This window comes from Mirounga angustirostris, unplaced genomic scaffold (assembly GCF_029215605.1).
Source record: "Mirounga angustirostris isolate CCGP_5_RB_7025 unplaced genomic scaffold, mMirAng1.0.hap1 SCAF_15, whole genome shotgun sequence".
In the NCBI taxonomy this organism is placed as follows: Eukaryota; Metazoa; Chordata; class Mammalia; order Carnivora; family Phocidae; genus Mirounga; species Mirounga angustirostris.
Window position 1 is genome coordinate 81,479,775 of NW_026991723.1, and position 27,299 is coordinate 81,507,073.

At 47.0% G+C, this 27,299-nt stretch overlaps 2 protein-coding genes across 4 annotated transcripts in view; one reads left to right on the forward strand and one right to left on the reverse strand.

Moving 5' to 3' along the window:
• Positions 1 to 850: 850 nt before the first annotated feature.
• NDUFA8 (NADH:ubiquinone oxidoreductase subunit A8) lies at positions 851 to 14,560 on the reverse strand. 2 transcript variants are annotated; one of them, XM_045883077.3, is made up of 5 exons: positions 14,395 to 14,556; positions 11,417 to 11,590; positions 8,135 to 8,298; positions 4,866 to 5,031; positions 851 to 1,169 (listed from the first exon to the last, which is right to left on the reverse strand). In XM_045883077.3, the coding sequence occupies exons 2-5, from the start codon at positions 11,465 to 11,467 to the stop codon at positions 1,032 to 1,034; spliced, it is 519 nt and encodes a 172-aa protein (XP_045739033.1). In that variant the 5' UTR covers positions 11,468 to 11,590; positions 14,395 to 14,556; the 3' UTR covers positions 851 to 1,031. The 2 variants fall into 2 exon arrangements, with proteins under 2 accessions (XP_045739033.1, XP_045739031.1); XM_045883075.3 differs by lacking the exon at positions 11,417 to 11,590 and having other exon boundaries at positions 14,395 to 14,560.
• A 174-nt stretch (positions 14,561 to 14,734) lies between these two features.
• The window catches only part of MORN5 (MORN repeat containing 5), a 30,214-nt gene continuing 17,649 nt past the window's right edge, over positions 14,735 to 27,299 (forward strand). Inside the window, exons 1-4 of one of the 2 annotated variants that reach the window (XM_064579558.1) lie at positions 14,735 to 14,781; positions 17,922 to 18,069; positions 19,735 to 19,846; positions 23,416 to 23,547. In XM_064579558.1, the coding sequence (XP_064435628.1) occupies positions 14,735 to 14,781; positions 17,922 to 18,069; positions 19,735 to 19,846; positions 23,416 to 23,547 (439 nt within the window). Of the gene's footprint in view, positions 14,782 to 17,921; positions 18,070 to 19,734; positions 19,847 to 23,415; positions 23,548 to 27,299 lie in introns of those variants that run through there. The other variant, XM_045882007.2, reaches the window with a different exon arrangement.

A 27,299-nucleotide genomic window follows, 5' to 3' on the forward strand; every position in this document is an offset into this window, starting at 1 on the left:
AGAAAGGCCTCTGGAAAGGCTTACAGGACAACTGCTTTTTAGAGCACCACGAAAGGAAACCAAGGCCCAGGGAGCTGCTAAGGACTTATGCAGGGCCATGTGCAATTGAAGGCCACCAGCAGAAGGGTGTAGAGCGACCCAGTCAGATGTAGAGGAAATAGCCTGGTAGTGAAAAGGGAACTGAATGAAAGGGAAAATAACGACATAATAGTGCTTTGAACCAGAGCTTTATAAATACTTGTGGCTTTAACCTGCCCAGGAGGTAGATAAGCATGTTGCCTTTAGTTTGTCCTCAAATTCAACCTCTCACAAGAGGTTAAGGAACACACCCAAGGTTGGAATTGACACTCAGACCTCCCGACTTCCTGGCTTTGGAGCTGGGAGCTCAGCCTCCACCTCCCTTGTCTATCAGGAAAAACATCTGGGTTATAATGCTTGAGGATGGGATATCAAGGGGAAGTGGTGGAAGTTTGGTTCTTTAAGAAACTTTGAGCAAGACTGCCGAACACCCAGCCAGGAGGCCCCTCCCATGGCCTGAGTCACAAGGCTCAAACATTTCTTCCCTTCTCCTATCTTGGACGCTTCCCTTGTATGACCTTTGGGGAAAGCTATTTGTCTGAGATATTGGATGGGGAGAGAGGTAAGACTTCAAAATGCGTGAACACAGACAGGTAAGAGGGCCTTCCCTTTACATAGTCATTTCTGCCTGATCAAATGTGGCTCCCTGTTGGTAGGTGAACGCCTACTTAAAGCGAAGAGAGAGGAACAGGCAGGACCACAAGAAGAACAAGCAAAGGGAAGTCATCTTTAAAGGCCAAAAGGTTATATAAAACATAATAAAATACAACTGTTTCCTTTAAAATTTTTAATGGCCAGGAAATGGTATAGAATAACTGCCAAGTCACATAAATTAACTTTTTTGTTAGGTTTGTGATCCCGGAAAGAACACTCTATCAGTCGATGCAAACTGCATGGGAATTTCATCAGTGGTTGTCTGGGCGTGTGACTGAGTGTGGGCCATGGACCCATCTTTACATGGTCCAGAAAAAAAGGCGACTGCCATGTTTGGCAGGCTTCAGCTCTCCTTCTATCTCAGGGTTGGGCTCTGGTCTTGCTCGTGAGTGATAGGGATTCTCCGGTAAAGGTCGATCTGTTTTCACTTTGGTGACCTGTGGGGGGGCGAAGAGGACAGAAGCAAGGCTGAGGTCAGGTGGAACAGTCTGAGACCAAGAACGCACCTCCCAGCGTTTCCTCTCTGCTCCTGCTGCCCCAACTACCCCTCTTTTTTCAAGCCTCAGCAAACCACATTTAGACTCATTTGACCTTTGAACAAATATTCAAGAAAGCTTTCTTTGGGGGGTTTCCATGTGGTAGAAGCTAGGGATACAGTAGGGAACAAGATATACACTGTCCTCAAGGGGTTCACAGTCTACCGACAGAGCCAGACAAGAAAATCAACCAAGACTTCCCAACCAAATTATCACAACTGAGGCATGAACTAAGTGCTGGGACTTAGGATTTAGAGCAAGGACTCTGCACATGTAACCCATCCTGAAGGCTAGGGGCTGGATGATTTCAGAGGGGGTAACCTTTAGCTTCATCTTAAAGGATGCCCATGAGCCAGGCAGGAAGATTAGCAGGAGAAGACATTCCAAGTAAACAGTACATGTGAACACAGAGAGGCGTATCTTTAGTATGGCCAAAGCAAAGGTTGCTTGAATCGTGGCGGGAAATGAAGCACTAAGCAAGCACTTGTTAGAAACGATACTGAGCACCTTATTCCATTTCATTTTCACACTCCCATGAGATCATTTTGCAGAGGTTCCCTGTGGCCACCTGCCTAATAGTGGGAAAACTAATACTCGAAGCTGGATCTGCCTACTATTCCAAAGCCTGTGCTTTTAAATAACGTACTACACTGGTAGTCAGGGCCAGATGACGAAGGGTACTGAGTGACGTGTCAAGTGTTTGAATTTTAATCCAATGGTAACAGGTGCCACCGAAGCAGGGAAGCAATTCAAGCATGTCTGCAGGGTGGAAGGTACAGAAGCTAGATTAGAGGAGGGCAGGACCAGAACTGGGAGAGCCAAGCCAAGAGGCCTGACAAGATGGTATAGCACTACACGATGGTAACAGGGAGACAGATGGAAGGTGGTCACATCCACATCAGCTCTGATGGTCACAAAATCTCCGCCAGAAACCCAGCAGAAATTGTTCTCACTTTAAAGATGAGGAAACACGCAGAGAAATGGAAAGACAAGGCCACAGTTAATAACCGTGCTGTTATGTAGTGGTCTGATCTTCAAGCCACTCCATGTGATATGACTGATTAGTCTTCCCGTATGCACAAATCCAAAAACGATTTACTGTGAATGGAGCTTTCAGGAACACAATAGCACAATTATTACTATAACCACGCCATGAGGCACTATTATCTGTAGTTCACAGGTGAGGACCAGGGAGGCTAACCTGTCCATGATAAAGATACACACTACATGTCAGAGCTGGAGCTGGGACCCAAGTCTTCTGTCTAAAGGTCCAGAGTCGTTGTTTGTTTTTAGAATAGTATTCTCATCCCTCCACCACAGAGATCATTAATGGTTCCTTATTGCTTAATAGAGTTACTCCAAATGCCTCCAGCTGGCATGTGTGGCTCCTTTCAGGAATTCAAGATATGTATGAAATAAATCTAGAAAAATGTTTCTCAAACTTAAAGTAATGAACAGACCCCTTAAAAGGACAAATTATTGTGGAAAAACAAGAAAACAACTTCCTCTTCTGTACCATATCAAAAGAGAAAAGGAGGAGAAGCATGTGGTCAAAGTAATCGCTAGGTACACAACCTTGGGCAACCTACTCAACCTTCAATTTCCCATCTCTCCAATGGACTATTAGCCCACAGTGCAATTAGGATACTACACAGTCAGGTGCCTGATATACAGCAGGTGCTCCAATGTTAACCTTGCCAGGATGGTGGAATTACGGGTGAGAGAGAGCAACAGCCTAGGAAGGTTGGAAACATCAAAGGACACTGACACTGAAGCTGAGGGCAGAAGAGTGAGTAGAAACTGGCCAGGGGCACAGAGGGGAGAAGGGAAACCTGGTGGAAGCAGAATGCAGCTAAAATTTAGGCTTTATCCAGCTAGTCATCACCTTTCTAAAACGAGACTGGATTCTGATTTTAAGTATGACTAAAACTGATAATCCTCTTAAAGAAATAAACTTCTGAAAAGAGGACAATATTTTATAGGTTTTTTAAAAATGTAAACACAAAGATTCAGGAATCTATATACTTTCTTAACAGCATGATTTGTTAATTCTCCTTTGATCAGAGATAGAAATGAGAAAAGGTTGTTTTCATTAGTGAATGTGTAGGTCCCACCACTTTCCAACACAGAGTTATCAACAATTTAAAGTGATTTATTTGTTCAGGGCAGCAAAAGAAGACATCTGAAGATAATCAAGCTGGACAAAACAAAACAAAACTGAACAAAACAAAATTGCTAAGCCATTCATCTACTAATGACACCCAGCTTAAGATCCAACTATCCATAGATACTATACATAAAGAGAAGGGAACAAAGGTTAACTGTGGACCTATGCACTAGGCATTAGGCTGCAGGTTCACAGAGGCTCTCTAGCTTAATCCTCACGGAAAACTAGGAATGAATTCTGGTCCTATTTTGTAGATGTAGTAGGACAGGAAATAGCAATTTGCTCAGGATCCCATAGTGATTCAGTAATACTATCTCCCTCCATTCAAACCTGAGTTTTCCCTCCACACCTTGACACCTATCTGTCCCAGAGGGAATGGATGACAATGAGACTCAAGAAGCAGGGGTAGGTCGGGGGTGCCTGGGTGGCACAGTCAGTTAAGTGTCTGACTCTTGATTTCGGCTCAGGTCATGATCTCAGCGTCGTGAGACTGAACCCTGAGTGAGAATCGTGAGATTCTCTTCTCCCTCTGCTCCACACCCTGCCACCTCTCTAAAAGAAAAAAAAAAAAAAAAAAAAAAAGGCAGCAACAGGGTAGATCAGCGCACAAAGGACCTTGTAAGCCAGAATATTGCAAGCAAGAGCAAGCCCCTGAAAAGTTTCAAAAAGAAAGTGATATTTATTTTCCACACAGATCATGCCTATAGTGAAGATATAATTATAATCCTAAATTCTTCAATTTCAGGTGATACAAGGTCTTCTAAAATCTGAACTGAACCACCCACCCCTCCCAGACATTCACATAGCCTAAGTTAAGAACTCCTGTTCAAGATGTGGGGACAGTGAGAGGATTCAAAAACTAATCCAGGAAATGCTTACCTACAGGAATGGATGATTGTATAAAGGGAGAAAGATGGGGACATGAAGGAAAAAAGACATTCAGGTTTCTGATGTTTCAAGAGATGGTGGTGTCATGACTGAGACAGGAAATATAGAACAAAGAGTAGGAAAACATGCTTTTTAAACTATAGGGATATACTTTTAAAAATCTTAGGTACTGATAAATCTGGCCTGAAGAATCTGGCATACCCTCGATCCTATTTCCTCTCTGAATTCCACGGTAAGTTCAATGCTTTCAACTGCCAGTGCCCCCCTAACATTGTGTTTATCCTCATCTACTCCCTTCTGTTCTCCAATTAGCTAATTAAACAAAAACAAATTTGCACATGCTGGAAGATCTATTTAAAGGAGTATTTCTATTAAATAAACTCCCTTCTGGATTGTGTATAATCACTCCCTCATTAACCTGTTTGGTAAATAACAGATTTCTCCCATCATAACTGTACTCACAGAAGACCCTTTTCTGACCGCCTCTTGCCCTTACCCACCCCTTAGTGAGAAGGCGAGACCCCCAGCAGGAGACTTTTTACCTTGGACAGCTCCCCCAGGTCAGGTCGCACCCAGCCCAGTTTGTCCAGCACACACTCGTCAAACTTAGCCTGCTGTTTGCGACAGCGACGAAACAGCTGCAGGCTGGAATAATCAATGCAGGTCCAATAGTCTGTAAAAGGCTCCGCACAGTGAAGCTTTATCTGCCTGCAAGAGAAGGCAGTGTTAGGGAAGCTCCTTGCAAAATAATGAAAAACAGACAAGTGCGGAAAAGTAAGTATAGACCACAAATACGTAGCCTTGCTTTCTGGAAGGTAGGAGCGTAGATGCTCTGACCTCACTTACAAAACAACTTGGCGATCCTCAATAAGTAGCAAAAGATTTCTGACGAAGAAGACCTAATTTCTTTATGCAGCAAAACTAAATGGGTTGAAATGCAAAAAGATCATGGTCTAAGGCACATATATTTTACACAGAACACTCCTCACTTAGGGCCTAACCTTTTTTTCCTTTAGATCCAATTCTAAAGATTGCCAGTTTAGCCAACCTGGAAGTGGCAGCATAATCTGAGATGGGCACGTTGACAAAAGTCAGAGGTGACAGACAATGGCAAAGGAAGAGAGAGAATTATAAAAGGCAAATACACAAACTAACACACGGAAGATCCTGGGGTCATTCAGTGCAGAGACAAACTTACCCTATGCTCCTCAGAGTTCAAAGTCCTCACTCTATTAATGCACTGAACAAAAACAGATTAATCTGTCATTAACAAAGTTAAATTATATTTGGTATTCTCTGTTAAGAAGCAAGGTAGCATGTAATTCATTTTGTGACCACCAAAAATGGTTGAAGAAAAAGTAACTTCTGTGTATAAGAGATCAGGGTGTGCACAGGAAGGAAGGAGGACTAGCAAAGCCCTACGGAGCTTTTCAGAATTGCCTCCAGCCTCACTGACCAGGATGTCCACGGTACACAAAATTGCACCCACCTCCCCTGAGAAGCACTCTGGTAGTGGGCTACTGTTTCCAACGCCAGTTTTTTATTCCTCCGGCCAGCACTGCTGGAGTACTCAGTCTCGGTTCTGGACCCTGTTACCCACACCCAACTATTACCTACTGACGCCTATAAAGAGCAACTTTGGCAGTGAGAAATTCCTCTCATGGAGGCAGCTGGGAACCTCAGGAGCTTGTGAAATCCAAATATTGCCCACATAAATGTACTACCTCTGGGCCAAAGCAGCAATGCTTTTCCAAAGTTCTCTTAGAAAAGTTTAAAAAGTAAACACAAACTTGTTAGCAATCAAACCAATGCAAATTCAAGCAAGAATAAAATATCATTTTGTACCTATCAAATACTTAAATAATAAGCAATGCTGGCAAGGTATAAAAAGATATCGTGCTGAGGGCAGCATAAACTGACCCAACTTTTTAAAAAAGGGCAACTACAGTCCAAGGTCCATAAACAATGTTCAAAGCCTTTTTATAGAATAATCTCACTGCTGAGAAATTTATGCCACGGAATTAATTAAAAAGAGAAAAAGCTCTACACACAAAGGTAATCACTGAAGATTTATCTAAAACAATCAAAAACCGGAATAAAAAATGATGTTGTTTTTTTTTTTTTTAAGATTTTATTTATTTATTTGACAGAAAGAGAGAGAGTGACACAGTGAGAGAGGGAACACAAGCAGGGGCAGAGGAAGAGGGAGAAGCAGGCTTCCTGCGGAGCAGGGAGCCCGATGTGGGGCTCGATCCCAGGACCCTGGGGTCATGACCTGAGCTGAAGGCAGATGCTTAACAACTGAGCCACCCAGGCACTCCAAAAATGATGTTTAATAACAGGAATTGGTCAGGTAAATTAGGGTTGGTTTACCTACCGGTGGAATATTATATAGCCATTAAAAATGACGATCACGAAGACAATCTAGCAATGCGAAAGAACGTTCCCAATAGTTTCAGTGAAAAATGAATTTTAAACCACACACACTGACTTTAAACACAAAAATGTCTTTGCATATGGACAAAGACAGCAGAAGCAAGAAAGAAGGAAAGCAGCTATTATGTGAAGGAAATTTTATTTTTCCCTCTCCCGTCACTGTAGTGGACATCTGTGGGTTTTGCCTAGCCAGCAGTCAGTCCTCATTCTTCTGCAATGTCCTTCTAATTTCCCTTTGGGGAACAATCCCTCCCTATCTCTCAGCAAAGTGGTTTAGATGAATCTAAGTCTACTCCCCACTTTAGTCCTGAACAGGCACAGCATTTTGTCTCCTGAAACACACCTGATTCAAAGATTTACATATGAAATCAAGCAGCCAGGCCAACGAGACTCAGTCCAGGGAGCCCTGCTCATACCACTGGACAACTGGCACGGCTGGTCTACGTCTACTAGGCAAGCAGCACAGCAGCGTGGAGTGGCTCGTGGCCACTTCTGCCACAGCAAGGAAAGAGTCTCTGAAAGTGAACCTGACAGAGAAAAACAGAACCCAAAGATTGGGGGAGGAGAAGAGAGGCAAAAAGATACCAGGTAGTTAAGAAATTACGTAAGCCCTTTGATTCCAGCCCTGCCCAATCCCAGTCCTATTTCTGGACTTTACTGTTACACGAGCCAATTCCCTTCAAGTGGAGCTTCTGTCCCTTTTAATAGAGTCTGTCAAAACATTTCTCGGGGCACCTGGGTGGCTCAGTTGTTAAGCGTCTGCCTTCGGCTCAGGTCATGGTCCCAGGGTCCTGGGATCGAGCCCCGCATCGGGCTCCCTGCTCCGCGGGAAGCCTGCTTCTCCCTCTCCCACTCCCCCTGCTTGTGTTTCCTCTCTCGCTGTGTCTCTCTGTCAAATAAATAAATAAAATCTTTAAAAAAAAAACAAAAAAAAAACATTTCTCTACAATTACAATCTGGATTTTTTTTTTTTACTTGTAGTATCAAGCATAATGGCCTACTTAATACCTTGACTCTGTACACACTTTTCTCTCCATAATAACTGAGTGTTCTGTAGTAACAGCAATCTAGTGAATACCTGTTAGCAAGCACTGTGCTGAGTTGTTTTATGTACTTTCACAGATTTTTCATAACAATCCTGAATAAGATAGGTATTATTCTATAATTTGGAAATTAAGGTTCATGGATATTAAAGAACACACCAAATAATAAAAACAAATAACACAAATAACTGCATCATTTACTGTGGGCTTATTCTGGTCTATCTGATTTCAAGGTCTTGCATTTCCTACTAAAACTTAAATAGCTGGACGTTCACTGGGATACATATACCTAGATGTTTCAGCCCCTCAGCACTGATGTGAAAGAGTCGTACCTGAAGAAGTCCAGAGCACACTTGTTGACGAGCTTGCCTTCCTCTAAACACCGCCTGGGGTCTTTCTCTTCCCAGCGGCAGAGCATGAACTCTTTGTTGGGCTTATCACACTGAACTCCATAGTGATGGGCGGCAGCTTTGAGCACCGAAGAACTGACTTTCACCTGGGGAAAGAACAACGGGCGACAGACCACAGATTTGTGACCAGGATATCACTTCCTCATCTTCACCTCCTGCTGCTCAAAACAGAGAGAACACAAAAGTAGCACTGGTCTGCCTCCGCCACGAAAATTAAAGACGGGGGGCTGTCATAATAATCCTTTGTGATCTCCGCTGCTTTAGAGATCAAAAGGCTCTTTCACATGCGTGATTTTCTACGCCTTCACAATAATCTCATTAGGTTGACATTAAACTCCCCATTTTAGACATAAGGAAACGGCAGCCCTAACAGAACCCTTAGCTCTCTGACAGAGAAAAGTGGAGCTCTGAAGGATGATGGAGGGCCCAACTCTGTGGAGCTCTGATGAGTCTCCTTTCCAGGAATAAAAGTGATAGAATAGATAAATTTCCCAGAAGACTACAGAATCACAGAAGATGAGACTGGAAAGGATCAGTACGACAGCATCCAGTCCAGAAAGTTATTACTAATAAGAAAGTACTAGAATTTCTGAATTTTTTACAATTACGGACTATATCCAAGGTAGCCACCCCATAACTATGCCAGTCTCTCACTTACCTCCCTGGACATTTTCTTGAGAAACAGTGTAGTTACAGCTCCGCTCACAGGGGACTGCACATAGACCAGGGCCCCTCTAACTGCTGCTGCAGCAAGGGTCCTGCCGGCCTCCCTTTTCCTGGGCCCATACCACAACATCTTCCTTACTGTAACTCAGAACGTTGGCTGGCTGGGAGGATGACCCTCCTCATCATTCTTCCCTTTCAAAATCACTCTGGCTGTTCGTTCAGATGAACGCCCTCATCCAATAATTTGCATTGGAACTACACAAAGCTTAGTCATGTATTAAATTAGAAGGCAACGAGCATGTTTACAATATTGGGTCTCTGCTCAGAGGATCTTTTTCTACTGACCTTATAAAAGCTATCATCAATGGTCACTGTGTGTGTGACCACTAGAATAAAAGCTCCAAGAGGGTAGGGATTTTTTTCAACAGAGATCCGAGACTAAAGATATCAATTCTCCCTAAATGAAACTATAATTAAATGTCGTGTTTACTGTGGCTCGCCAAGCACCCAAAACAGTGTCTCGCACAAGCAGCTAGTGAGTGCTCATCATGTGCCAGGCACCGGGGATCCAACACTCACAGAAGAGACAAGACTACATGAATTATGCCTTCTCACCAAAATAAAGTATGTCCCTCCTCTTATTCAAGTCATTCTTAGGTTCTTTGGTTAAAATTACAGTTTCTATCATATAGGAACCTTGCGCGTTTCTGTTTAATTCCGCAGCATTTTAACATTTTTGATACTAGCTTAATAGGATTTTTTTTCTATTAGATTTTCAAATTGGTTACTGCTTGTTTGTACACTGTATCTCCTCTCTAGCCAGATCTTACTGAACTCCTGTCAGCTCTGATACAAAACTAATGAGGATTAACAGAAAAAAAACCCCTCCATTTACAAGTAAAAACTACCTCCCTTCCTCTATGATATTTGTATCTTTTTTTCCTCTTTTTTTCCTATCTTATTGCTTTGACTGAACTCTAGGATAATACAGATGAACAGCAATGGCAGTAGGCATCCTTGCCTTTTTCTAGACTTTAAAGCACAGTTTGGTACAACATTTGCTGTTGTTATCTGGGATGTAGTTCTTAGGATATTCCTCAGTGAGGAAGTCTCCTTCTACTCTGAATTGGCTTTGCTTTACTGTTCTTTCTGGAAAGACTGAAATTTCGAGTTTCTTTTTCATTAATCTGTAACTGTAGAGCACTAACAGATTTTCCAAAACTCTCCCATTATAGATAGAATAAAATCTAGTCTGCCACAGTGTATTATGCTTTAAGATATTATTGGATTTGATTCATAAATATTTTACTAAGGATTTTCATCTAAGAATAATGTTGTAATTATTATTTTTATAGTGCTAAAAATTTTATAATTTTATTTATGTTTTAAAGATTTGTTTATTTTAGAGAGAGAGAGTGTGCATGGAGGGGAGGGGCAGACAGAGGTCTCAAGCAAACTCCCCACCGAGTGCGGAGCCCGACACAGGGCTCGATCTCATAACCCTGAGATCACGACCTGAGCTGAAACTAAGAGTCGGACACTTAACCGAATGTGACACCCAGGTGCCCCTATAATTTTATTTTTTATGAATTTCACACAGCTTAGGTTAAATTATTAATAAAATAAATGGCGCAAGGAAAGATGAAGAGAGTAATTCATCTACACACTACCGGAAGAGGAGAATAAAGTTAGGATGATGTCTACTAACATTACAACTGCTATAATTATCAAAGCAAAGACAAACTTATGATACAAGTGAAATCTGCCATGACAAGTCTAATAAATTTGTTTAAAACTCTGTAAGATTTTGTATTACAGTTTTTTATAGTAAGAGTTTATTTAGGTTAATTGAGGGATATACTCTTGCTTGCTATATTACCTGTAAAGAGCTGAGAGAATAAAAATCAAGACTCAGGGGCGTCTGGGTGGCTCAGTCGGTTAGGCGTCTGACTCTTGATTTTGGCTCAGGTCATGATCTCAGGGTTGTGCGATCGAGCCCCGTGTCAGGCTCTGCACTGGACGTGGAGCCTGCTTGGCATTCTCTCTCCCTCTCCTTCTGCCCCTCCCCCCTGCACACATGCACTCGTGCTCCCTCTTTAAAAAAAAAAAATCAAGATTCAAACTTTTAAAGCTTAATATCTTTAAAAAACTAAGTTAGCTATATTTACTTCCTTGACAAATGCCTTAAAGACCTTTAAATGGCTGATTTAATTACTCAAATGCCTTCACAGCTATCGTGTCCAAAAAAGTTATGGCATTCTTTGCCTGACTTTCCTACCAATGTAGAGGTCTTATCAAAATCTAGGCACACCCATGTTGTTGAGCATATAAAATATGCTCTGCCACAGGAAAATAAAAGACAATAACCACTCACCGAATCTCTTTCCTGGGGAAAGAGATGTGCTCAAGATGACACAGCAGGTCAGTGGCAACTGCAGAACTGGAATTCACAGACTCTGACCTTCAATCAGGCCTTTTTGCATGAGATCACCTTCACTGAGGTGGCAAAGGATTTTGGATGTCACCGTCTCCCCTCACCTGCTTCTTCACGAAGACTGATGAGTTCCAACAGAAACAACATCCTTTCATAGCTGCTTACTGTGAATATCCTCTCAAATTCATTCACCTCCCTTTGCCTCAAAGAACACAAAGTTCCAGCATCTTCCTCATTTACCCTCATGACAGCCTCCCCGCACAGCCGGTCTATACAATCTGTGGGTGTGAAAAGGGAGGCAGAAAAAGTCTTACAGTCTACAACCAATCCTCCAGTCCTGCTCTCTTCCTTAAACCATGTCTGCACCTCTTTCTACAGTCTTTAATTTATGCTGTGCCTTCCATTTTACTTAATTTATGGAAAACGGGGAATAATCGTACTTATTTGATAGGACTACTGAGAATTTAAATGAGCTAACACATATAAAAATATTAAGAACAGTGTCTAGCACATCATAAATATTAACTATTATTTCTACTCAAAATTGTCAATGTGTACAGGGAGTTTCCAGCCTAAGCTTCTGACTGCTTCTTCCACAGGCATGTGTTTTAACTCCAAAGTCAACGAGGTCCAAAACGTGTTTGTCTCTCCAATCTGCTCCCTCTGGCTTCCCCAGCCCCACTGTCAGGTTGCAAATCTGACAGACTCTTCAACCCTCTCTGCCTCTGATACCTAAGTCACTGCTAAGTCTGACTTCCAGATAAATCTGTTCTTTTGCTCTGTAAGCACAGTCACCAATTATTTGGGGTCATTAATATCCTCCTCATTATTTCAACAGCCACCAAGACTAATCTCCCTGCTTTTCTTTCCCTCCCTTCAATCCATTTCTTCACAGAGCTGCCAGAGCGATCTTCCTAAAAGGCCAATTCTTACTGTACTCCATTTAAACAAATTAGCAACAAAGCCCTGGAAGGATTCAGGCTTAACAGCAGAATAAAGCCTAAACTTTTTACGGGGTATTCAAAGCCTTCTGGATCCAGCCTTCTCACCCAAGGCACTTCCAAAAAGGGACTTGCTGCTGTCTCAGAACATTGAAGTCACTGTCCCCAGAACCCATCTGTGGACACCTGCATTTTCCCATCTCCTTACCTTCGCTCAGATCTAACCCTCGCTTAGAAAGCCCATTACTCCGTCTTGGCCTATAAATGCTATTCTTCAAACGCTATTTAGCCAAGTCTCACATTATGCCCGAGAAATGCTTTCTCTGTTCCCTTTATAGCCTCAGAGAATTATACAGCTGGAATCACTTCATCTTACAAATAAAATAACTATGTCTGCAAATGCTACAAGTGACTAATCAAGGTAACTGAGCAGTTAGGCCTGGAATTTAGATCCAACTTCAAATCCTGCTCTCTTCTCTTAAACCATGTCTGCCCCTCTTCCATAGCATTTAATCATACTTTGTCTTGTAGTTACTTATGTAAGTATCTGTATTTCAATTCAACTGTATGAACGCTAAAGGCAAGTTTATTCCAGATATAGAATACTTGCAGGAAGTTGAACCTCAGATGTTTGCTGAACCAAATTAAAGTTCCCATGAAAAAAACAGCACTCTCAGGCTAACCCAGGTTCACTGTGGGACAAGAAACCAAAGACTGAATATTGGAGGCCCCCACTTTATAAATGTCACTTACTATAAAGTCCCTGAACGTAGCAAAAAGTTCTTCATCTGAGGAAAATAATAGTTGCCATTCTCACAGGCATCTAGGAGTAAGTGAAGTCATGAAAGTAACTTAACTTCCTAACTTCTGGGATATAACTTCTGGCACATAATTTTTAGTGTTGCCCTCCTTCTCCTTTTATGTAACCTAGACTTTCTACTACCCACTCCTGCCATGACACTCTTGTGCCTTAAAACCTTCCACCTCTCCCCATCACCTCACTTAAAAATAAGTCTGGCCTTGTAGAAGCTGCTTCCCAGTCCTACCAGTCCGAGGTACCCATCTCTCCAGGCTCAGCAACAGCTGAGCTTCCCACCAACCCTAGAGTCACATCAAACAGCACTTACTTGTCTCCCAGACACAAAACGTTCTGCTAAGCCTTCTCACTCTTTTCAGCTTTTGCCCATACCATAATACAAGAGTTTAAAAGCATGGGTTTTACACTCAGACCTGGATTCACAGTCCAGCTCCACCACTTACTAGCTATATGACCCTGGGCAAATGACTTCTACTCCCCAGGCCTGTTTTCTCACCTCTCACATGAAGAGACCAATAATATCCTACTTCATGGTGCTGCTGGCAGGATTTGATGAATTAATGGATGTGAAGTAATTAATTAGCATCCTGCCTGACATCTAGACAAGGCTTGGTCATATATGCTGTAATTTGTATATACTGTCTCGTCTTCACTTCATAGCACAAACTTCACCATATTGTAACTGCCTCGTTACGTCTGTCTCCCCATTAGATTATAAGCTCTCTGAGGGCAGGGACCATCTCTCTTATTCTCTGGTGTTTGTGTATATGGCAATTATTCAATGATATCGCCTGAATAAATGAATGTCCTATTACCAAACACGTTCCCAGGGCTGTGAGCAACTCCACTCTCCAGTATCATCTCCTTTTGCTTCCGCTTCCCAGCTCCACTCCAACACCATACCGATGAGGCCACCTGGAAGCGACTGTCTTTCTCGCTCGACTGTAAAAACCCGGGGTTGTATATTCACTTCGCGGGGAAGGCTGAGTATTAAGGGACATTAAAGTAAAAAGTGGCCCTGGCTGGTGCTTAATAAAAGTACCACTATTATTCACGTAAATGACAAGCAGATCGCTGGGGGTCAGAGTGGGGGAGGAGAGGAGAATGCTACAGAGCCACTGCATGATGGGGTGGAGGTGAGGCGATTCCCGGAGGTGAGGAGGAGGCGTCCGGGAGCGACCTGTGTCTGTGTTGGGGGGTGGGGGGAGGCACTGCGTGGGGGGGAGCCGGGGCCCACAGTCCAGGGAGACGCAGCAGGGCTGGGCCCAGGCCCGGAAAGCTGCAGCCCTATGCCCCGCTTGCCTGGCTTCCGAACGAGCCTCACCTCCTGCACTTTCAGATCCTCCAGAGTAGGCAGCTCCACTATCCCCGGCATGATGGCGGTAGCCCCAAACCCGAGGAGGCTCCCGCAAACGCGTCGCCCCCGTCTCCTTGAATTCCCCTTTCGACCGCCAAGGGCCACCTCTCGCCTGCGCCTGCGCAGCGGGCCACGCAGGCGCACTGTTCTGCCCAACCGCGAGCCACAGAGCGTGCGCAGTGCCTGGAAGGTCCGCGGGCGCTGGGGGCGGGGCTTCGCGTCGGCCCCGCCCATGTAGGTTGTCATAGTGAGACAGGACGCAGTGAGACTCCAGGATCGCAAGGGCTGGAAGCTAGAGGCTGACGCCATGGAGTACACAGGGAGCCAATATATTGGGGAATATGTAGACGGGAGGTAAGGGCCTCATCTGATTCACTATGTCTTGAATATCTGTGACTGGGAAAAGACGGCTGCCTTTTTGCCTTTGCAAAGGACTCTGTACCAGACACTTTGACAAACTTTATTCCTTTTAACCTTAAGGACAACACTTCATGTAAGATTGTTTATTCCCATTTTACAGTTCAGGAAAATGAGACCCAGTGCAGTAAAGTGCCTTGCTCAAGGACACATATCTAATAAGCATCAGAGCTGAGATATATTCATTCCATATATACGTCTGTGTTTGCTATCTGCCAATTTTAGATACGGGGATAAAAATATAAAAAATGTCGAGATCCTTGCTGTCATGGAGCTTACAGTCTAGCTGGTGTACTGCCAATAAGCAAAGAAACGAGAAGATAATTTCAGATAGTGGCTTTGCCTCAATCTTCCCCTCCTCACAGCAACCCTGTGAGATAGATATCATCCTCATTTTGCAGATGGGAAAAGTGAGGCTCAGAGTAACTGTGTAACTTGCTCAAAGTCACCTACTTGGCATTGGGCAGATCAGGGATCAAAACCCAGGTCTGACTCCAAAGTTCATGTGTTTTCTACTATGGAACCCTGCTGCTGAGCTCCTACAGAGGACACATCCAGTTGGGGCAGTCCTTGAAGGCTTTCTGGAGGAGAAAATATTTGAGATGGGCCCTGAAGGTTGGGTTTTAGGTGGGTAGAGATGCAAGGTGAAAAATGTTTCCAGGCAGAGGGAACAGCATGAGCAATAGTTCAGAGGACTTACAAGGGGAGGAGCAGGCTGTTCAGTTTGACTGGAATGTTGGATGTGTCTAGAGGAGAGTAAGAGCCAGCACTGTTAGGGTGGCTCTGTGTCCTGGCATAGAGAGATTTGAGTACTGTGCACAATTCTGTGAATGGGGGGAGCCACTGATAGATAGCTCCTTGGTAGGGCTGGACATTAGGAAATCTAATTTATTTCATTTCTGTATCCCTCTTCATACCACATATGTCACTCAGTAAATGTTGGCTGAATGAATGAATGAATGAATGAATGAAATTGTATCCTCACTATGGATTGGAGTCTTTATCTCTTTGTTCTTTTTAACTTACTTTTAATTTATAATGAAGGCTTTTTGCCTTGAGTGAATAAAAGGAAAATGGGAGGGAAGGAAAGAGAGAGGAAGAGAAGGGGAAAAAGGAGGGAGGGAAGCAGAGTAGAGATGGGGAGATCAAATCAGAGCCCATAGCTGTCTTAGTAAAAGGCAACAGGACCCTGGACCAAAGCGGAGGCAGGGGGGCTGCAGGAAAGACAAAGACGTGGAAGTTTGGGAATTTTCATTGCCAGGACTTGGCAACTGATTGGCTCCCGGTCCCACTCAGAGACTGCCTCCAGTCCCAGCACAGTGCCCAACTCTAGGCTTTGTACCATTTGTGGAAATTGAGAACTCTGAGGAGGGGCTGCTTTGGAGGAAGAGAGGATGAATTTCATTTGGGGTGAGCTGGAGATGTCTGTAGAAGGTCTGAACACTGACATCCAGTTTGCAGTTTAAAAAAAGGGAGCGGAGTCTAACCTCAGAGAAGGGTTTTGATGGAGACAGAAATGGTAGCTGTGATTTCAAGTAAAGACATAAAGGAGAAAAGGCATTCTGTCACCTCCCATGTCTTGCAGTAGAATAAACACAACATCGTGTTTGAGCTCTTACTCTATTTGGGGCATTCTGCTATTGTTTCATAGCTACTATTTCATCCAATTATCTCAACTTTGGGGAGGAGTGTTGTCATTATCCCCATTTTACAGATGAGAAACTCAGGCTCAGAGAGGCGAAGGAGCTGGCCCAAGGTCATACAGACACAGAGGTGGAGCCAGGCCTGGCTCAGGTTTGGCGGCCCCAGGTCTGCATGGCTCAGAAATTGTGCCTAGACCACAGACAGCGCTCTTCTGCTCGGGGCCTTGCCTCAGTGGCATCTTCCTTCATCCCCTCGGTCAGTTCCCTTCATTCCTTACATAATAGCTGTTTACAGGGCACCTGTTTGCACAGAATCATGATTCTAAGAACTGAGGATGCCAAGGTCTTCCTCTCCAGAACTTTGATTAAATAGTGAATATGAGGAATACAATTACAATGCAAGGTAGAGAGTGCTGAGCATCCAACAGAAGTACAAACAAAAGCCTGAAGAAGTTCAGGCTGACTTCCAGCCAGTGGGGGAAGGATAGAGAAGGAATACAGGAATGAAGAAATGAAGGAAAGGATAATTCTTCAGCACTCACTGGATGTCAGGCCCTTTACTAGGAAAATCATTATACATTATCTGGGTTGATCTTAGGCATTAATCTCAGCCATGTCACACATGAAGTAAGTGGTCAACTGGTCAAGCTGGCTGTCCTTGGCTTGGGCTCCTGTAGCGGCCTGCCTCCCCCTACATGACAATTCCCACATCTTCTACAATTGCTTAATTGTGCCTCCCACTAGACCATGAGCCCCCTTGATGGCAGGGACAGCATATGCCTTGATCACTGCTGTGACCTTGTTGTACCCAGCAGACCAAAAACTCAGCACGTGCGGTAGGTGTTGATATGTAGTAGCCGCTCTGTAAATATTTGTTGGGAAAAAAGGAAGGAAGGAAGGAAAACAAAAAGGTTTAGGAAGGTCTCCAAGACGATACATCTAGGAAATGGTGAAGAAAGATTCAGGCCTATGTCCTCTGTCTGAACTTCATCCTTTTCCCAATTCTCTACAAGTGGTATAAAGGACAGGGGTGGGCTGGTCATGGGGGACAGGGAGGACACAGAACCAGCTGCCAGGAAATCTGGCCCAGATCTCTGCTTCCCAGAGCTTACTGTGTGGCTTTGGGCACATCCCTCCCAACTCTGGGCCTACCAAGGGCTGTGTTATGGGATGTGTGAACCCCAGGACAGCCTCTAGGTGAGGGGGAAGACAAACCAACAAAACTCTGTGCCCCGTCCCCCACCTTCACCAACACAGACCCTCTCATTTTGGAGTTTTTGAGGGAAACAAAACAAAATGTTGTTTTTGAACAGAATATTACTGGGACAGTAAGCCCTGAGGACCCCGAGAGTGAGGGTCCCACTTGCTCTCTTGTGCCAGCTCCGATACCCCAGCTGCTAGTCACAGTCTACGGATTTCCCTTTGTGCTTGCAGGATGGAGGGCGTAGCCGAATACATCCTCCCTACCAAAACGAAATACGTCGGAGAAATGAAGGACGGCATGTTTCATGGCCAAGGAACCCTGTACTTCCCCAGCGGGAGCCGCCATGATGCCATTTGGGAAAAGGGACTGGTCGTGAAGGTGATCAGCCTGGGGAGGGGAGGTTGCAGAGGGCAAAGCCTTGGACAGGAAGAGCCCCCACTGCAGAGCACCCCGACCTCTCCATCTGGTGCCCACCTCCTTCCATTCCCCTGCTGCCCTCCAACCGATCTCCCAGGGCTCTGGGATCTACTCCTCTGGATCCAGAAGGGCCCCTGGAGAGGCCATGATGAGTTTGAATCCTATTGTGCCACTAACTGGGTGACCTTGGGCCCATGACTTCCCCTATAAACTGGGGACAATAGTTGTACCTCATATTGCTCCTATAACAAATGACTATAAACTCAGTGCCTTCAAACAATAGAAATTTATTACCTTACAGTTCTGGAAGTCAGAAGTCTAAAATAAGTCCGTGGTGCTGCATTCCTTCCAGAGGCTATGGGGGAGATCCATTTCCTTACCTTTTCCATCTTCCAGAAGTTTCCTGCATTCCTTGGCTGGTGGCCAGGCATCAATCTGACCTCTGCTTCTATCATCACATCACCTTCTGTCTGCTTTTGTCATCATCTTGTCCTCTATCCCTCTGACTCCCTTGCTTCCCTCTTACAAGGACCCTTGTGATTATATTGGGCCCACCCAGATAATCCAGGAAAATCTCCCCATTTCAAGATCCTTCACTTAATCACATCTGCAAAGTACCTTGTGCCATATGAGGTCAACATTTTTACAGGTTCCAGCCGGTAGATGTGGATATCTTGGGGGGGACCTTCGTTCAGCCTGCCACAATAGCCCTAGCCACCGCCTGGGACGGTTGTGAGTGTAAATGAGGTGGTATCTCTAAGTGCTGTGCTCGGTACCTGGCATACAGCAGGCACTCAGTGCTAGGTCTTAGTACTTCTGCCACCACCTCTGCTGCTATCATAAGTCATCTAACCCGTCCAATCCCCCCTGGGATTTATGGGCCATGCATACACTTCAGGGGGTCAGTAGAACCTCCCGCTTTATATGCAAAAATTTCTGTGTATCTGGGACTGTGGTTCTCTCTGGGGAAAGACCTACGGCTCTCATCGGTTTCACTAATGCCCACCTTAAAAAGGTTAAGGAGCATTCCTTGTTTTACAGCTTGGAGAATCTAAGCCTCAGGAAGGGGATGTGACTTACCCAAGGCCACACGGTGAATTAATAGTATCGGAATTTCCACCTACGTTTCCTGATGCCCAGGCCAATGCGACCTCTGCGTCCCGGGGATTCCTTCAGCCCTGGGGCAGCAGAAGCAGAATGTACATGTGTGGACAAAGGGCTGTGGCCGGTGGCTGTGGACCGTTTTAGCTATGACTGAATGCTTACTCCGCGCCGGGCACTGTGCCATACGCTTTGCCAGTACGGCCTCATCGAATCAACCCCGTTAAATATATACCGTTAGGGGGCAGTTTTACAAACGAGGAAACCGAGGGTGGGGTCATATGCCCCGCGTCGTGCGGAGAGTGGCCACATTTTGAGTGCCAGTCACAGAGCCCAGCCCTCTAGCTGTTCCTTCTAACCGTCACGCTCCCCCCCCCGCCCCCCCCCCCCCCCCCCGATAACTGGGAGAGCTCTCACTGCTCCTCTGTGGCAACGAGCAGGTGAGGAAGCCACGTCTGGCCATGACACCCGTCCTTCTCGGCAGAAGGGCTTCCTCCACCAGCGCGCGTGCTCCTTGTCTTCCAGGGCACGTACACCTTCTCGGACGGGCTGCAGTTCGACGCCCAGCACTGGCATTACTGCGACAGCTGCGATCGCAGGTTTTACACCGAGATCTGCCATGGCTTGAAGCCTGCAGGTACCGGGCACCCTCCCTTCCCTTCACACCCAGACCGAGAGGGAAACGAAAGGCAGCCTTACGTAAGGGGCCACTTGAGGCCCATTTGAGGTCACCCGCAGATCTCCACCGTACCAGCGGGGGGACCACAGGCAGGGCATGCACCGCTCGGTGCCTCGGTTTCCCTCCTGCAAAAGGGGACGATAGCATCATCCACCTCGCAAGTCTGTTGTAAGTAAGATCATGCACGGAAAGCGTTTCCAGCAGGGTCTGGAGCGCAGCGGGTGCTCAGCCCATCTGAGCTGTGGAAACTGAGCCGCCCCGAAGGAGCATGTGCCCTGTGTACCAGGCTCCGGCTGAGGTTCCGTGTGATGCCTGTCTCACAGAATCTCCAGATGACCCCGTCACGCCTGCCTTTCTGGTCCCATGTTGTAGAGGAGGAAACCGAGGCTAAGGACTCCAGACCGGCTTCCCAGTGGTAGAGCTCCCTGGGGGGGCCAGGTCTTCCTCTCCGTGTCCCCTGTATCATCAGAAATGGTGTTCCGTCACCGACAGTGACAAGTGGGCCTAGACTCTGGATTCAGAGAGCAGCCACTGAAGGGGCTCACGGGTGTTTCCAGGGCTTGCGTGCGGTCAGCTGCACCTCAATCAAGAGCATAGGCATTGGCGCAGCCGAGACAATACATCCAAAATGACAAATGGGAAGATGACTGTGCAAACTATCAGAATCAATCCTAACTTATGACATGTTATGGTGGAGTTGACAGAGCCTGGAACTGGAAGGTTCTGGGTTTGAGTCCTCAATTCTCTCTCAATAGCGGGATGAGCCTGGGCAAGTCAGCCTCCATAAGGGCAGAAAGCTCCAGAAAGCACCCAGGTTGGAGTCAGGCAGACCCGAGCTCAAACCCTGGCTGTGTCACCTTGAATCAGATAGTTGACCAGGTGAACCTTCTCTCCCTTTGTCTCCTTTGTCAGCTCTTCCTCCCCCCTCCCCAGTTATTAATTTGGGGGTTCCCAGGGCTCTCTGGCCTTAAGCCCTCTTCCATAACATTCTGTACCCTCTCCCTAAACAAGCCGATTCACCTCTAAGACTTCGTTTATACCATCAGCTTCCAAACAAGGATCAAAATTCCCGAGCCCCAGTTTCCTGCAGCCAGCTCCCCCAACACCTGTATTTGGGACCCTTTACCTTGTCTGCACAGAACTCATTCCTTTCCCCACCAGCTCCTTCTCTCCCAGGGATTGCTCCCTCAGAGACTGTCACCCCATCCACCTGGATGGGCCGAGTCCTGCCTTCTTTCCCCATGCACAAGCAACCACCTGGTCCTGTGGATTCTACCTCTTAAATACATTCCTTCATGCGTTCATTAAATCACCGTTGACTGAGCACCCCATGCACCACACGGGGTTTCCTTCATCCACTCTGGTGCTGCCCTGTCCCAGACCTCCATACTTTCCCCTCCACTACCTAGTCTCCTGAGATCTAGGTTTGACTCACTCTGGGAGCAGTCACTTTCATCTTTGAAGAACATGACTCTGATTGCCACTCTCTGCCATCCCCACCCCTGCCACATACTCTTGAGTGCCTCCTTGCTACCCTCATGAGAAGGTTCCAAACTCTTAAAATGACTTGCATTCTCTGGCCCCTGCCCCAGTGCCCAGCCTCAGCCCACACCACCTTCCCCTCTTGGATTTTCTCTCCTCCCTCGCCGTGCTGGCTCTATCTTTACTCCTTGAAAAGGCCACGCTCTTTCCTGCTGTTCCCTCTGCTGGGAGGCTCTACCCTCTCTCATCACCCAAATAACTCCTTCCCAGCCTTCAGATCTCAGTGTAACGTCCCTTGGTCTGGAGCCCCTTTCCTGAATTCCCACACGAGGCGAGGTCTCCCTGTGGCATACCACAGAGCAGCCAGGGCTGGTTCCCAGAGCTCTGTCATGAGTGCACAGCGTCTCTTCCCATGCCACCTGAGCTCCGTGAGGGCGGGGGCTCTGTCTTCATCACCCCTGTGTCCCCAGTGCCTGGCACATTGCTTGGCACTTAGTAGGCGCTCAGTAAAGAGTTACCCAGGGAGGATAATACTGACATCACAGCAGGGGGAGATGGGGCATGGGGGGTAAGGCCATAACATTAGATTTCCTGAGCACCTACTCTGTGTCAGACACTGGCTGGTCCCCAGGGGACAGTCTCTGCCTTCAAGGAGCTGCCAGTCTAGATCCCCCTTGAGAACTTTGTCCGTGGCTCCTCCTGGGTTAGTTATGACAGGGCCTGGACTCTGTCATGGGCTCCTCACCCCAACAGAAGCCTGTAGGCGAAGAGAGAGCCCCAGGCCTCAGGCCTTCAGCTGTCACACAGCGGCTGGTCTTGTCAAAGGCAGGGCTCTGCCAGGCTCACGGGCAGTGCGGTGACCCTCCCCGCATCCTTCCTTCTCCTCTGGCGACTCCCAACACGGCAACTTCATCCCAAGTACCCGCTGCCTTCCCAGGTCCCCAGGCACTCGGCAGGGCCCTGCAACAGCTGCTTCTCGGCCTCAGGGGCAGGGAGAAGCTCAAGCAGCCCCTTCCCCAGCAGCATGAGGCTCCGGGGAGAGACTGACCGGGAAGCGCTTGGCATGGAGCGAGAGCCCAGTAACTGTGAGCCAACAGGGTGCACACGTGCAGAAGAGCGCCTGGGTGCAGGACCGGACCCTGCACCGGGAGCAGGGTGCTATGCTTGGTGGGCAGCCAGGCCTCAGTCCAGAGAACAGGGAATTACAGGAAACGCAAGTTAGAACGAACCCGAGAAGTTATTTATTCCAACCTTGTACCCATTACTCAGGCCTCAGCATTCCAAGATATACAACACACAGAGCAGTGTGACCTACAAAGTGCACCAACCCCTCTTGAGCCCCTGGTGGTTCCAATGTCAGCAGCCTAACGCACAAGTTTCGCAGCTGCATGCCTTGCTGCTTCCTAGCTGGAGAGTCTGGGGCCAGTTACTTGACCTCTCTGAGCTGCGGTTTTCTCCTCTGTAAATGGGGCCCCAGGGTTGCTGTGAGAATTAAGTGAAGTAGTAGGAGTCAAGCGTTTAATGAATTTCCAGGCACTGGATAAGCACTCACTAAACGACAGCCATTGTGGTAATTCTGGTAAGAGTCAAGGTTGATCCCTGCCCTCCTGACCCATTTCTTCCTGCTCTTCTCCTTACACACGCCTCGCCCCACCAGGTTTCCTGGGTGAGGCCTGATGGCTCACGTCTGGGCTCTGCCCACCCCTTGCATGCCATCCGTCCTCTAGACACGCCTTTCTGTCCACACGGCCGACTGTGATGCATCCTCAGGGTCTCTTTGCCTCCAGAACCTACGCCCGTGTCATGGTGTCCCCAGAAATGGAGGATGGGGTCAAGGGAACAAGTTGGGGGTCTAGTCCCCAAGCCCCTGCTCCCAGAGCCATTTTCAGGAAGCTGCTCTGGGGCACTGCTCCCATTGCTTTTGCTCCACGCTCTGAAGAGGGAACGTTTCGTCACATGGGCAACCGGACAAACATGGACTTGAGGGGGACTGGGTCTCGGTTTGGCCTTGGTGGCCAGTTAATTATCCATTGTACCCTTTCAAGGTATCTCTCAACTCACCGACATGGACCCACCTAGAAAAATCCCTCAGGGCTGTTATGACTGTGGAGATGGCTTCTATAACCCGGCCACGAGGATAGTCAAGGACTATAGGAACCGCTTTCTGAGAAATGCAGGTATGTCCATCCTGACACGCCGGGCCGCGCGTTTTCTCTTCTCTCGCCCACACGTAGCCGTGCGCATATGTTGGTGAGAAAGAAACTTTTACTGACAAAAGACAAAAATTATGATCTGAACGGTTCACAGTCGGGAGTTCTCATGGCTGATGAGTCTCTATGTAGTCATGGAGTGAAGCCAAGGACAGTAGTGGTTAACTATGAGAGCACAGGAGGGTAGCGCTAAAAGGATTAAACTACAGATTTCCGCATGCTTTCCTTTGACTGGTATTTAATGAACACTGTGCTAGATGCTGTGCTTGGTGTGGGCAGCAAAGCTGGGCAAAGCTAGACACAAAACCCCTGTGCTTCGACAGATAGCAGACAAGTACCAGAAAGGGTTGATTGCGTCGTCGGAAAAGCACAACGAAAGGGGAAAACATGGCCCACAATGGGGGTGGCGGGGAGGTAATGGTGGGGAGTCCCAGGGAGGAGGGAGTGATGCTGTGGGAGCACAGAGAAGGGGTACCTCATCCAGAATTGGAAAGTCAGAGGGTTTCAAGAAGGAAATGACAGCTAAAATGAGACCCAGAGAATAATTGGGAGTTGATCACAGGGAAAAAGGTCGAGAAGGTGCGTGATAGCATGTGGTCCAAGAATGCTGGCTGGCCCCTCAGCCAGGGGGAGTACCTTGGAGGATCCAGAACTTCTGTTGGTAAGTGAATGCAAGCTGATCAGACTGAGACTCACAGTAACCAAACTCACAGGAGGCCAATGTACACATTAGAACAAGAACATTTTCCTTTAGCATGGTGATTCCTAACCTTTCTCTTTCCTAGAGTCACAGTCCCACAAGGAATAACAAGAACTATGCACCCTCTTCCTAGAAAAATGGCCACATGTGCACACACACAAACATACATGTTCACACACACGCACACGCATGCACATTTTGCATATAGTCTTTTTTTTTTTTTAAGATTTTATTTATTTATTTGACAGAGAGAGAGATAGCGAGAGCAGGAACACAAGCGGGGGGAGTGGGAGAGCGAGAAGCAGGCTTCCTGCCGAGCAGGGAGCCCGATGCGGGACTCGATCCCAGGACCCTGGGACCATGACCTGAGCCGAAGGCAGACGCTTAACGACTGAGCCACCCAGGCGCCCACATTTTGCATATAGTCTTAAGAGGGTTCTTCTAAAGACCCGGGTCAAGAAACTCTGCTCTAAAATGAGAAAGAAACTGCCAGGGAGACCAGGAGGCCCGGACCGGCTGATGAGAGCCTCCTCTCCCTACAGGGACATTTACTCGGTGAGTCAGTGGTGATCAGAAAGTTGCCTTTGTAGGGCTGGAATAAGAGCAAAGGGGATTGTCAGCTGATGTGGCTGAACGCTGGAGCTGAGAGCTCAGAGGGCCCTGAGCCACTGGTGCTCCTGGAGGAACATGGCAAATGCTCACACTCCCAGTCCCCTGGCAGTTTCTTTAACGACTTCCGGTTTTCCATTAACAGAGTAGACTGTGTGGAACACTAATTCTTCTGGGCATTAATAGGCTCACTACGAAGTTTCTTGATCAAGGAAACTGAAGAGATGCTGAGTTAAACAATGCTAAACAGTTTCATCTATTGAAGGGCTTCCCAGGGCCATTCACATGCTAATATACTTTGTGCTTTTCCTTCCCAGCACTTATGTGAACTGTAATTAAATCCTCATTTGTGTGAGTAGTTGCTGAACATCTGTCTGTCTCTCCCCCTAGACTGTAAGATCCATGTGAGCAGGAACCCTGTCTCTGTATCAGGCAGAGTCCAGTCAGGAAAACAGAGAGAATTTAATATCAGGAGATACTGGAGAACTGAAAAAGCAAAAGGAGGGCACTGAGGGAGCAGAGAAAGTTACTGCAGGGAGCAGCGATGCCCCCCTTTTCTGGAGGGGAAAGTCTGAGGCTGGGATATTAGAACCTAGAGGGTCGAGAGGGGGACCCCCAGAAGGGGCGACCCAGACCTCTGAGCAGGGCCCACTGCCCAGTGGGGCCTCTGGAGAGAGAGCCTATAAAGCTGATGCTAGGAGCTGGGGGAAAACTGGAAACTGGAAGTGAATCGGCCTTTTGCTGACATGACACTGACAGGAGCACCAAGCCACCCAGAAGAGAACGTGTCCCCTCTGCCTCCGCGTGCATGCCTTACAGCATCTAACTAGGGGTCAATCGGCAGAGCAGAAATGTCAGTCGTGTGGTCCCGGTCCCGACTGCAAAGTGAGAAGAGAAGTGCAGGTTTGGAGCTGAGAGTAGCCTCATCCCTGGCACGGTGCCCCTGCCCTTTGGTTATTGGTCAGCATCCACACACACTCTTCTGTCCTGCAAAGATAACATGTGTGTGTGCCTTCCTGTGTAACTGGTTGCAAGTATCCTTCATACGAAGACAAAGATGCTCTCACTCCCTCCAAGGGGGGAGTTCCTGGGGGCTGAAGGGCGATTGAGCAGGGGAACTCATCATCTGGCTGAGATGTAGGGTGTCAGTCAGGAAAAAGGGACCGGAAGTGACGGGTCTTAAAGAATGAGCAGGGATTTCGTTAGCAGGCATGTTGGGGAAGGGCATTCCAGGTAGAGGAACAGTACATGCAAAGACACAGAGGCATGAAAAAAAAAAGGCAAGGCGTGACTGGGGAATCAGAAATTGTGGCTCCCAGAATCCTCTGGGCAAAAGCCGTGCTTGGTTAAAAAAAAAAAAATTGAAAATGTATGATGGGATGAACAGAGCACTGGGGATTTTTAGAGCAATGAAGATACTCTGTATGATACATGGTCACCTGCTCCATGTTATTATACATTCATCCGGACCCGTTGAATGTACTACACCAGGGTGAACCCACCTGTAAACTTTGGATGACTATGAGGTGTAGCTTCAGCAAATGTACCACTCAGGTGGAGAGGGTTGATAATGGGGAGGCCACGCAGGCGTGGGTGTAGTGGGCATACCGAAAATCTCTGTACCTTCCTCTCAATTTTGTCGTGAGCCTAAAACTGCTCTAAAAAAATAGCCTTTGAAAAATGCATCATGAGAATGGAAGGCCATTCTTAGGAGGTTCGGAGAAGGACGGACACTGATGGCCATTTGGTCAACAAACATTTATTGACTAGTTGCTGTGGATCTGACTTTGGGTTTGGTAGCATCACAGAGTCTTCTCTCAGGGAGCAGGAGAAACTGACGGCAGATCCGAGTTGCCACAAGGGAACGTAGTAGGGATACCTAACCTGGAGGTCAGGGTCAGCAGGCCAGGGAGGTGTCCTGGAAAGAGTAAGATCTAACGGGAAGCCTAAAGAAGAGCAGACAAGTGCAGCAGGGTCGGGAAGAGTGAAAGGCAGAGGGAGCAGCATGTACTAAGGATAAGATGGGGGAGAACACTGCACATTTATGGGGCTACAAGTAGTTTGGGAGCAGGAGACAACAATATGTCAGGGCAAGAAGAGCAAGAGAGGAAACGCAAGGGGTGGGAAGGGGGAGGGCAATAGGTTTCCACCCAAGGGCAGTGGCAGAACAAGGGAAGGTTTCGGGCAGGTAGAGTAGTAACTGAATCATCATTTAGGGATTTCTCTGGCTGCATATAGAGAAGGGGCCAAAGGGGGTGAGACTAGATAGGAAAGATGGCGAAATGGCAGGAGAGGGCACCCGAAGGGCCTCAGGCCCCAGTGTTGTGTGCCAGAGACCCAGGTTCCAGGTCCTGGCCCAGCTCTCGGGCTGCCTGCTGGCTGACCCTGGGCCAGCGCCTTCCCTCTCTGG

Excerpts from the sequence above, each read along its gene's own strand:
- NDUFA8 (XM_045883075.3), bottom strand. The coding sequence starts at position 14,445 with ATGCCGGGGATAGTGGAGCTGCCTACTCTGGAGGATCTGAAAGTGCAG. Across the intron at positions 5,032-8,134 it reads TGTGCTCTGGACTTCTTCAG|GCAGATAAAGCTTCACTGTG; the intron begins GTACGACTCTTT and ends CTTCTCTTGCAG. Across the intron at positions 1,170-4,865 it reads ACCTGGGGGAGCTGTCCAAG|GTCACCAAAGTGAAAACAGA; the intron begins GTAAAAAGTCTC and ends GCCCCCCCACAG.